This window comes from Amblyomma mixtum, chromosome 5 (genome assembly GCF_055824585.1).
Source record: "Amblyomma mixtum isolate Tamu chromosome 5, ASM5582458v1, whole genome shotgun sequence".
NCBI classification, from domain to species: Eukaryota; Metazoa; Arthropoda; class Arachnida; order Ixodida; family Ixodidae; genus Amblyomma; species Amblyomma mixtum.
The window spans coordinates 118,865,334-118,876,686 of record NC_143016.1 but is presented as its reverse complement, the minus strand read 5'-3'; the positions used below and the strand labels follow the sequence as shown (position 1 = coordinate 118,876,686).

The 11,353-nt window shown below is 48.8% G+C and overlaps 1 protein-coding gene across 1 annotated transcript; it reads left to right on the top strand.

Moving 5' to 3' along the window:
- Positions 1 to 894: 894 nt before the first annotated feature.
- LOC149343475 (lewis-type alpha-(1,3)-fucosyltransferase-like) lies at positions 895 to 8,379 on the top strand. The gene is made up of 3 exons (XM_089546981.1): positions 895 to 1,021; positions 2,253 to 2,640; positions 7,507 to 8,379. The coding sequence occupies exons 1-3, from the start codon at positions 895 to 897 to the stop codon at positions 8,186 to 8,188; spliced, it is 1,197 nt and encodes a 398-aa protein (XP_089403107.1). The 3' UTR covers positions 8,189 to 8,379.
- Positions 8,380 to 11,353: the final 2,974 nt, after the last annotated feature.

Below are 11,353 nucleotides of genomic sequence, written 5' to 3'. Positions count from 1 at the left end.
GGGTGCAGCTTGTGGTTTGCGCTCCAAGAGAACAGGACGCAACCCAACTCCAGAATTGGTTATCAGCTCTTTTAGACAAACAGTAACGTGTCGCGACGCATGCCAAAATTTTCATTGCCTACCCGTGTCAGCCGGCCTAGAACACGTTCCCCTTTAATAATAATATTCTTAACATGTGGCGTCAGTACAAACTTTTGTCGTAGGTGACACCTAGGCATTTAACCGACCCCACCTGCAGAAATGGGGTAGACAGGTAGAGTAGCGAGATGTACAAAGGGTTGTCTGGCGGAGTCAATCACCAATTAGGTTGCTATATCGATTTACTATGGGGGCCGCCATCTTGAATTCCTCAGAAAATTTCCCACCAAAGGGAGGTGGTAGCATACCCGCGAAATCGAGAAATGTGATGAATAAGAGCTAACGCTCTTAGAAAAACTTTTACGCCAGTGAAAAAGAGCGCTTGCTCCGCCTATGCCCGTTGGTAATCTGCCGAGCTTGGATGAAGTTGTGTACTACAGGAAGGGGGATATTTCTGTCTAGTGGGTAATTCACACGAGATTCCATCGCGCTTGTGTTCTGTCGTGTCTCTGTTTTTTTTGCGCTATGGAACCTTATGTGTACTCCAGGAAGAGGGAGGAGGGTCCAGGAAATAGGGAGATATATGTAATCGCAGTGTTACATGAGCAGAGAATGTGTTCTGTGCCTGCCTTGATCTCTGGGCAGTGAAGAACGGCCATTCTTCGGCCCAGCCAGCCTGATCCAATTTTTTTTTTTTTTTTTTTTGCAGCAGCAGCAGCACCCCTCACCGTATGCGACGGAGGAATTAGAAGATAAATGCCGCGGCAGCATCCTTTGGCTGTCGGATTTATCGCGCTTACACTAGTTGCTTATATCATGCTCTTTTTGTACGACGTCAGGAATTACACTGACCCACTGCCAGTGGTGACATCCTTCTACGCCGGTGAGCGAAGAGTGCAAAATGATTCTGACAAGACCACCACACTCAAGAGGGCCACCACAGGTGCGTACGGCGCTAGGTGCTCCGGAATTTTTTCTTTGCTGTTGTTCAGAAAGCACATCGAAGAAATTGCAAGAGCTACTTGTCAAGAGACCGGGCACAGTGTATGCACGCACGAAAAAACAAAGCAATTTCAGACGGAACAAAAAAAAGCAGGTAGCCTAATGTAAACATCTATGCATTCAAGTGAAGTTGTAGTCAAATAAACCTCATGTATGGGAAACTGTTCAATTTTACGGCATTTGCACTGGTATTGCCATCATCGTAAAGAGTCACCGTCGTTGCCAGTTGAAGGCACGGCCCGCAGTGAAGAGTAGGGCAAGCGGGAGTTTTTTACATTTATACTTTCGTTTCCGTAAGTGTGGTCGCTTATTAGCGAGTGTCCGTTTCCTGCATATATGTTTGTTTCGGTGAGCGACGCTCCCCTCCGTCTTACGATCGGTGTAGCGAATGCCCCCTTAGCTCGTAAGTCGGGCGGCGCGCTTTTTCGCTCCCGCGGCCAGATGTCTGATCTCGATCGACAGCCGAATAGTAGACCCAAGAACCCACGGACGTTTCTTGCGGAAGGCCCCTGCAAATGCGCTCAATTCTGCGTGTTCTTGTGTTTGTTTTATGTATATTTGTGTGTTTTCAGTATTTTCAAGTGCGCGGCTTTCAAAGCCGCCGCGAGAAACAAGGAAAGCAGCAGTGTTGACGGGGGAGAGCGACTAGGAGGACCAGTGTTTGCGCGGTGCTCGACAGTGTGCAAGCGATAATCGCGTCTTAGTCGACATGTATTCTAGCCCTGTAAATTAATTTTTCTTCTAGTGTTAGCCTTTTGTGTTTTTCCAGTTGTGTGCGTTTAATCGTCTTAATCAGTGAGTTCTTAACAGGAGCAAAGATATGAGGGCGGATCTGAAGAGGAGGGTGCATTCGCAGGAGCACAGCAAAGAGGAGTAAATAGCGCGACAGATCAGGGCCGGCTGGTAGGGCAGGCGAGCTCGCGAGTGAGGAGGGTTGCGTAATTTCTTAGCGTGTGTTGACACCGCACCGCTGGCACATGCTGTGTAAATAGCTAGCTTTTGCAAATGCGCGTTCGATATATTTTCCCCCTTAGACGTCTCACAACCGCCGCGAGTAAATTAATTTCAACAGAAATCGGTCTCACAACCGGAATCGCAATGCTAACACTCACATTTCCGCATTCATTGCATTGATGGTCTGTCAATTTTAAATCGCTTCTCTGTACACACAGCGCGTCAGTCAACATCCCCAGGCAACCCTGCGGTACGCAGAGCTTGGACCCCATTCCACCGCAGAAAGCGTGGTGGGCAGCCGGATCTGCCGAGGATCCTCTTCTGGACCACAATTTATGGCCACTGGTTTTCGGACTTAACCAGGGGAGATCCTAACCTGGAGACCAAAGGTTGCCCCGACCGCTGTTATATCACGAAAGACCGTCAGTCGTTGAACATCAGTGACGCAGTGGTCTTCTACGGCCATGACCTGGAGCCGAGCCGCATGCCGAAACAGCGGGCCCCGTACCAGAAATGGGTCTTCTGGTCCCTCGAGCCTCCTTGGCACACTCCAGTCCACAAGTTCAAGGGCCTCAAGCGAACCATAAACTGGACCTTTACTTACCGGTGAGCTCTCCTCGGTGTGTTGTTTGCGTCCCTCAAGAATACAGGAGCCCCTCACATTTCCGTTCAGGACATTGTCTACCCGCGCGGAAACCAGTCATGTAGAGAGAGCCTTCACGCCTTCTTTTAAAGCCCCACCAGGACTCGTATCTTGACTCCAGGTGGTAACAGCAGGAGTTGACTATTAAATGTTATAACTGATTGTGTTTAGAGCTATGTAGATCAGTCAGGTCTCAGGCATGTGCGTGATCTATGGACCTTATTTAACATTTAAGTGTCACTGAGTTGACGCAGTTCCCAGCACAATCCGCAAGGCTAACCCCGCCAGTAGCATGCAACGGCCTCAACCTGGCTTGAAAGCCAGAATAACGTTTCATGATAAAGAAACCTATACAATCTCTGCTCTTTTGTAAACAGCCTTCGTTCAAAAGAAGGCGGGTTGTAAGTTTCACTTCGATAATTTCCACTGATTTGCCAAGAATTTCACAGCGATCATGGCGGCATTTTTCGCCAGTTCTCTGCCGCCCTCGCACTCAGGCTTTTAAACACTCCGATTGTCGTCTTGCAGCGCGTTGTTAATGTCACGGATCAGTAAGCATCTCTCTCAGGAGCGCGACCACAAGCGACAACTGGTTTTTAGACGCAAACAAGTGCGGTCAAAAGAAAAGCTGAAACGTGCAAGAAAATCAAGCAAGAAAAGCGTAAAAGTCTCCTCTCAAGAGGCCCGCCGCGGTGGCTCAGTGGTTAGGGCGCTCGGCTACTGAGCCGGAGTACCCGGGCTAAAAACCTACCGCGGTGGCAGCGCTTCCATGGAGGCGAAACGCAAGAGGCGCCCGTGTGCTGTGCGATGTCAGCGCACCATGAAGATCCCCAGGTGATCAAGATTATTCGGGAGCCCTCCAATACGGCACGTCTTTCGCTCTTTCTTCTTTTACTCCCACCTTCCTCCCCTAGTGGCAGAAGAAACTGACATAGCGGCTGTAATTGAGATGACTAACGTCACTACCGTGGTTAGCTACGCCAAAATCGGTATAAAGAATTTCTCTAGAGGCAGGATCTGTTGCGAGTCGGCCTACCTCTTGATGGCACACGAAGGTAGAAGCCTCGACGAAGAGGTAGAAATAATTTGGACAGCGGCTCATGAGGGGAACCCTGGGAATGAGGTAGCACACCGGGATCCTGGAGAATGCTTGGCCGACACATAAGTGACACGTCTAACTGTTCTATTCCAGAGCGAAGCAAACCGTTACAGGTGTATATATATGCGCTGCAACGAATTTGATTGTATTTTGAGACTGGAAATTATAAACATTAACAACTAATTTCGTCAGTTTTGTATAACACAGGATAGTTTTCAGTAAGAATATAGTGATAGCCATATTTGGGAATTTGGAGGCGGATGCTAACGATTTTATTCGCCAAAAATTTGTTGCGAAACTGCATTAACTGGGCGTTACATTGAAAATCCGTAATAGCAAAATTTTTGGCAATACCCGTAGCAGACAATTTCAGTACTATTTATAGAACTATCGATAACAAACGTTGGCGAACTATCATAATACTATCGATAGTCTTCTTTTACTGTCGATAGTTTCAAAAACTGTCAATACAATCGACAGTCAATTTATCGATAGCTTTTCATCGCTAGTCAATACCTAGACGTGCCGCTGCGATATACGAGGCTCAGTAGCAAATTGACCATAACTGTCACAAGGATAGGGTAGCATGTAAAGCTATGAGCAATAGGTAGAATTTGAAAATATAATTGGCCGACGTGAGAGGATGTGGCGCTTTCGTTGGGGCGCACTCGGCACCGCACGAAGAAGTCGCACGATGTTCCCTACTTACCGCTGCATTAGCGAAGGCACTTTCGTCAAACCTGCCTCTACCCGAGTTATTATAATTATTATTTAGTGGCGTGAGGGCGACTGAGGCCAAACAGCGCCAATACAAAGTTTACTTAACCCTTACTTAACCTTTACTTAACTTAACTTAAATGAGGTGGAAGAATGACATGCTGTGTATTAAAAATGAGGATAAAGATCCAGTGAACATAGTAGGAATCAATAAACTGAATCTTAATATGTCTAAATGCGCTGTGGAGACCTCGGCTAAAATATAAAATTTGAATAGAAGACAGTAGCTGGGCTTTGTCACGATATTGAGGTCGGTGACAAAGTACCCTTTTCAACCAGACCGCCGTGGTGGCTCAGTGGTTTCGGTGCTCGGCTGCTGACCCGAAAGACGCCGGTTCGATCCCATCCGCGGTGGCCGAATGTCGATGGAGGCGAAATTCTAGAGGCCCATGTACTACGCGACGTCAGTTCACGTTAAACCCCAAGTGGTTGAAATTTCCGGAGCCCTTCACTACGGCGTACCTCACAGCCTATGGGACGTTAAACCCCATAAACCAAGCCTTTTCAACAAGTTATTCCTGACTAAGAAAAATTAACCATTGATATTATCTCTAAAATTCTGATTCTATTTAAATAATGTATGACGTCAAATGCTCATCACCACCTAATAGCTCTTTTGACCTAATAGTGAAAGAAGGACTGGTATGTGATATTCAAACATTTTCGGAGATGCGTGCGACAACGCGTTTTATAAAGTGGTCAGGTTAAAAGAATATGAACAACTGAAAGCGGCCGTCACAGCGCATGCTCGCACTCCGCCGGCTGTCTTTTGCCGGTACAGCTTAAATTGAGGAACACGCAGTGAGCTATGGAGCTCAAAAATGATAGGTGTAACATTGAGAGACTCGAACAGGGCAGAGTGGGTGAGGGAAGAAACGCTGGTTAATGATATTCTAGTCGAAATCAAGAGGAAGAAATGAGCTTGGACAGAACACGTAATGTGAAGGCAAGATGACTGCTAGACCTTAAGAGTAACGGAGTGGATTCGAAAAGAAGGCAAGTCTAGCAGAGGGCGGCATATAGTTAAGTGGATTAAGAAGATTGCGGGGGTACGATGGCCGCAGCTGGCAAAGGACAGGGTTAATTGGGGAGATTTGGGAGAGGCCTTTCCCCTGCAGTGGGCGTTGTCGGGCTGATGATGATGATGATGGTGCAGAGCATGAGAACTGCAATGATCTGCCGATTAATCCCCGTTTGCATACAACACTGCAACCCTAGAGACTACCGGTCACATGCCTTTTCGCCCGGCTCACGGCAGCAAGGTCGCCATAAAGCCGACGCAATGTTCCTCCAGGGCGGAAACGACGTCGCCACACAAGGTGCTGACGAATTGGTCCAGCGAGCAAAATAAATACGTCCACTTACACAGATTCAAATTTTGCAGCAACAAACGAAAGGCCAGTTAACCGAATACCGGCCTGGTGACCACGTTCAAACAAAAAAATGTGCACACCAAATCCAGTTCATAATCCTATAGGGTTCAAATGCGTACGGGTCATAATTAATTCATACCTTTGAAAGTGACACGGTCTACAGATGCAAAGGCGTCAGTGTAGGTGTATATTCTATGAACGAATGCCATATAATTGTTACGTGGCGGCCAGCCGAGGAATGAGGCGGGTTGACCGATGGCTATGAGATGATTTAATGGGAGCTGGCCTAGCGCGAGCGCTCCGTTGCTATTGTTGTTGTGGCACATACCCACGAGGGGGATTGGCCAGGGTTCAGTGAGGAGAGCCCAAAGAAGGTAAACTGGTTCCAAGGTAATAGATTAACTTATGTTGCCAGGCAAATGATTTAACTTTGGGTAAGAATTCAGAGGAATTAAAGATGAAATTATAGATTTAAAAAAAAAGAAAAAAAAAGAAGTGTAACAAAAAACGGGCGAAAAGATTAGGGAATTGAATACAAGAAAAATTGCTGAATGATTCATCCCGAGCCACTGCCGGCTTCGTCTTCTTCGTTGCACTAGCCGGGGCCACCGAGCGATCGTCCCGATCGGTGACAAACAGACGCGCTAAATCTGGCTTCAGAGGATGGTGGGACAGGACGGAGAAAGTGGTGAGGTGCTGGCTGCCACGATGAAGGAGAGGGCTCAACGATTTCTAGACCCCGAAGCTTCCGAGCCGCATGTCACCAGGAGCCGACGGCCGAGGCCCCAGCACGAGCCGAACGGCATGGGCAGGGGAACGGTGTCGTCACGTGTGGGCAGCGTCTCGGGTCGTTGGGTCGGGTCCGTGCGTCAGGTTCAGTTTCTCGTGTCGGGTGGCCTGGGCGGTGGACGGGGCGGGGGAACAACGGCGAGATTGGTTCCGGTCTAGAAGGCTGGGGAAGAGCCGGGCAACGCAGGACAAGAACTCTCGGCCGACGACCACGGCAGACTCATGCGCCGGGGCTCCAGGACCAGGACGGGGAAGAACTCCACACCTCACGCCAAATGTTACGTGACGGCCAGCCGAGCAATAAGACGGGTTCATCGATGGCTATGAGATGATTTAATTGCCGCTCGCCTAGCGCGAGCGCTGCGTCCCGCGCCACTGCCAGCTCCGTCTTTTTCGTCACAATATTCCTCAAAAACAAAAAAAGAGGGCTCGTATTTTCTGCAGGTCCTCTTCTTGCCCTCGGCAATTTTCACGGACAGCTGCGCACATTTTCCCATATACAATGAAATAAAAAAACGTTCCGCTGTCGACCTTAATCATTTATGTACCTTCTATTCCTAGACCAAAACTATGTGAAGAAAACTGAGGGAGTTTGACCCGTCCAGCTTTTCTTGAGCGGACATTTTCGATATTCTTTGTAGAGCTGACCAACGTTGCGTTCTGCTTTGCGCAGTCGTTATAACTTAAAACTTAAAATAGAAGCTGTGAGTTAATTGTGCGACTAAAGGCAGAAATTACAACTAATGTCTTTTGTCTGTCTGTTCTATTTTTGTTACTTGTGCACAACGCAGGCTTGATTCGGACGTCCTAGACTCCTACGGCGAGCTCATAGTCAAGAAACCTCGCAGTCATGACTACTCCAAGAAAACCCTGGAGCGCCTCTGGAAAGGCAAGTCTAAGATGGCCGCCTGGGCTGTCAGCAGTTGCAACACGTCGGGCAAGCGTGAGCATTTCGTGCACGAATTGCGCAAGCACATCCACGTCGACGTATACGGCAAATGCGGCGACAAGCGCTGCCCTCTGGGAGAACCAACCGCCTGCTACCGTTCTCTTGCCCAAAGCTACTACTTCTACTTGTCCTTCGAGAACTGCATCTGCAAGGATTACGTCACAGAGAAGCTGTTCAAGCTGCTCAAGTGCGACATCGTCCCCGTGGTGTTCGGCGGGGCCAACTACAGCCGTGCAGCGCCACCGGGTTCCTTCATCGACGCCCTGAGCTTCAAGACCCCGAAGGATCTGGCGCTATACCTTAAGAAGGTGGCCCGTAGCTTCACCCTCTACGGCAGCTTCTTCAAATGGAAAGACATGTACCGTGTCAAGCCTTGGTATTACTACACCTACTGCGCCCTCTGCCGCAAGCTGCACAGTGGCTCTTTCAGGAAGACATCGGTGCTCCCAGACCTATTTCACTGGTGGAGCACTTCGTCGCATTGCCGTTTCTGGAGCCGAGATACTTACACTTTACGCGAGTGATAGTCAGTTCAGTGGTGCGCTACCATGGCAGGTACACACTTGCTCATCCAAGTACTGACCACGTCGAGACAGCGGCGACCCACGGAAAGCGTGGGAAGACAGTGTAGGCAACCGCATCTTCGTGAGCAGGAAAGTGTATCACTTTCTGAGTAGAGTGAGCACTGCTTTTCAAAGAGAACTAGCTGCCGCATTACCGCATGCGCTGCTAGTTGAAATGGATGCAAATGGACATACAGTACTTATCGTTGTGTAAAAGAGTGGAGTGTTGATTGTAAGTGGGCTAGCCCTCATAGTCGGGCCCCCAGATTGACTCTCTGGCTTCAGGCCAAGGTGCACACGTGCAACTTGTTTCTAGGCGCACGACCTGCCTACGTGCACGACGCGGACTGCAAACTTAAGTGCTTCACTGCTTCGAATTATTGGGATGTCATGGAAAAGTAGCGACACTAATGCCCACAATTGAGTGAGCGCGGTATTTTGTTCCATTCCGTTTTCTAGTGCGAGCGTATTACGTAAGTAACCCATAAAAGGGAAGCATTCTTAGATTTTATTGTGTGTTTCATATTGATGTGGCCAAGAAAAATTACCGACGATTACGTTACTTCCTAATGGGAAATTTGAGCGCAGCAAATAAGCTGTTTCACCTTTTCGATAGATTGAGGCAAAGAAATCGAGCAACACATGTATGCGCTATCACAGAATTTTTTTTTTATTTTTCACACGTATTCCTTTAACAAAGACTCCAGTAACAGTTCTTGACAGTCATGAAGGAAGCTTTGTGGTCGGAGAAATAGACTGATATATGTTCGACTTGGTACACCAATGCTTGATTCTCAAAGACGAGATCCGTAGTCAGACGCGTTATCCGTTGCGCCACAGGCCCCGGCCGCCGCGGTGGCTCAGTGGCTATGGTGCTCGGCTGCTGACCCAAAAGACGCGGGTTCGATCCCAGCCGCGGCGGCTAGAATTTTTTTGGAGGAGGAATTCTAGAGGCCCGTGTACTGTGCGATGTCAGTGCACGTTAAAGTACCCCAGGTGGTCGAAATTTCCGGAGCCCTTCACTACGGCGTCTCTCATAGCCTTAGTCGCTTTGGGACGTTAAACCCCACAAACCAAACCAATCAAAGACGAGATCTATACAAGTGCCTCGCGAGGTTGTCACAGCCGTGGGACGCGTTACGAGCGAGAGGAACGGGATGTTCTCCCGCATAAGTGTTAGGAAATTGCTGTTTGTCTTTATGTCAACATTAAAGTCCCCCACTACTAACATCGGTGTGGATCGATGGACGGTTAATGCGAGTTGCAGGAAGTGCACGACGTCTTTCGTGAGTGCGGCAGGGGCGAAGTAGGCAGCTACTACCAGCAAGCCGTTGGGCAACTTTGCGGCGCACAGTTCGCCAACTTCATGTGACGTGCCAAACATTTCGACTGGTATTGCAGAGAGACCTGTGTGCAAGTAGACTCCCGCCGCTCTGTTGTGGTCTCTGCGAGCACCACAGCAGTATAGGAAATGTATGATTTCGAGAGGCTCTTCGGGATCCATCCAGGTTTCAGCAAAGCAAAGTACAGAGGAATGGCGCAGAATGTGATCGTGGTGTACGTCCTTGGCATGTGCGGCAAGGGAGCGTACGTTAAGAATGTGGTTGTGAATGATGAATCAAGTGCTGCCAGCGAATGACGCGTCCATTGGCTGTCTGCGTGTGTTACTGATGTGTGGTTAACATGTTAAGCTTCGCCTGTAAGAGTGGAACGCGACAGCGTCTTGCAACGCTGCCAGGGAGTCCACAGAACGCCATCGCCAATTCGGCTGTAGGCCTTGCTGGACGGTAAATTTATTTTTTGAGGAAAGGAAATGTATCTCTCTCTCTCGCATATCTGGGTGGACACCTGCACCTCGCCGTAAGGGAAAGGGGGAAGATGGGAGTGAACGAAGACGCCGTATTAGCTAGACGCGCCTTTGTTCATTCCAAACCATTCAGCTGGCATTACGGAGTGGCTAGCGTGCTCGTATCGCACTCCGGAGACCCTGGTTCGATTCCCCAACTCGACCAATTTTGTTCTCGGTTTTATTGATTTATGCGGTCTAACTAGAAAGGTTAATTAGGCTATTTCATATTTATATTCTTGTATTTCTATCCATCGTGTTCTGTCATTAACCTGTCAATTGTTGGAACTGTCTAGGATGTTCGACACAACGTATATGAAACGAGCAACGTCTTACTGAGTGGGGAAGTGCGTGGTGGTGGAGGGAACGCGGCTTCGTACTTATCTGTTTTTTTTCAGCAGCGTCTCCTTTCGCGGACGCTGTTGTCGCTGCGGCGCGCGTCTTTCTTTTCTTTTCTTCTGACCTCTTCATTCTCCTCTATATTAATTAGGCTAATTGATTAATTAAGCAATTAACTAAACTCAGTCCAACTTAGTTGCAGCATCACTATACGATCCCTTTGATTGGTTGCATGGTTACTAGCCAAAGTACAATTGGCCCCATTTGAAATTCGCGCACTGTGACGTCACGAGCATTTCGACCAATTGAAAAGCGTGACCTTGGGGGCGGAGCTGGTTACGAGGCCGACGCCGACGCCGACGACGACGCGAAACCCAGGAACGGACGCCAAAGAGCTGCGCTCTAAAACCACCCGTGTTATTATGACCCTCAGTTTTCAAAACAGATCAGTCAGTTACCCTTTGACGACAAGCAGCTTGTATAAGGCTGCATATGGCGTTCGCTGGTATCGGAAGGACAATTCCAGTAATAAATAAAGGCGAAAAAGGAAACATGCACAGCGCACAACAACTGCGACCGAGGGTGCGTACCGTGGTCTGGCAGCAGTCGTCAAGGTCTCGTCGCGTTACCTTGGCGTTTCCGTGCAGCCACCCCTAAGGCCGGACTACGGGTTGATAGCTAGAGAACTGTCCAACTCGGCTCACGGCAAAAAAAAAAAATGGTTGCGACTTAGGTCAGCTAACCCTGGTTACGCAAGTGAAACTCACGCTTGCATAACCAGCGTGAAAACACGCTGCGATTGCTGCAGTGCCGCGTGTCAGCCACAACGTTGTCAGCGCTAACGCATGCAGCACACACCTATATCTCATCCCCGCCACGTAGCTTAAAGCGCGACGCAGGTGTCCACTGTCCCAGGGAGGCAGTTATGCGTCTTTCCTTTG

Excerpts from the sequence above, each read along its gene's own strand:
- LOC149343475 (XM_089546981.1), top strand. The coding sequence starts at position 895 with ATGCTCTTTTTGTACGACGTCAGGAATTACACTGACCCACTGCCAGTG. Across the intron at positions 1,022-2,252 it reads ACTCAAGAGGGCCACCACAG|CGCGTCAGTCAACATCCCCA; the intron begins GTGCGTACGGCG and ends CTGTACACACAG. Across the intron at positions 2,641-7,506 it reads AACTGGACCTTTACTTACCG|GCTTGATTCGGACGTCCTAG; the intron begins GTGAGCTCTCCT and ends TGCACAACGCAG.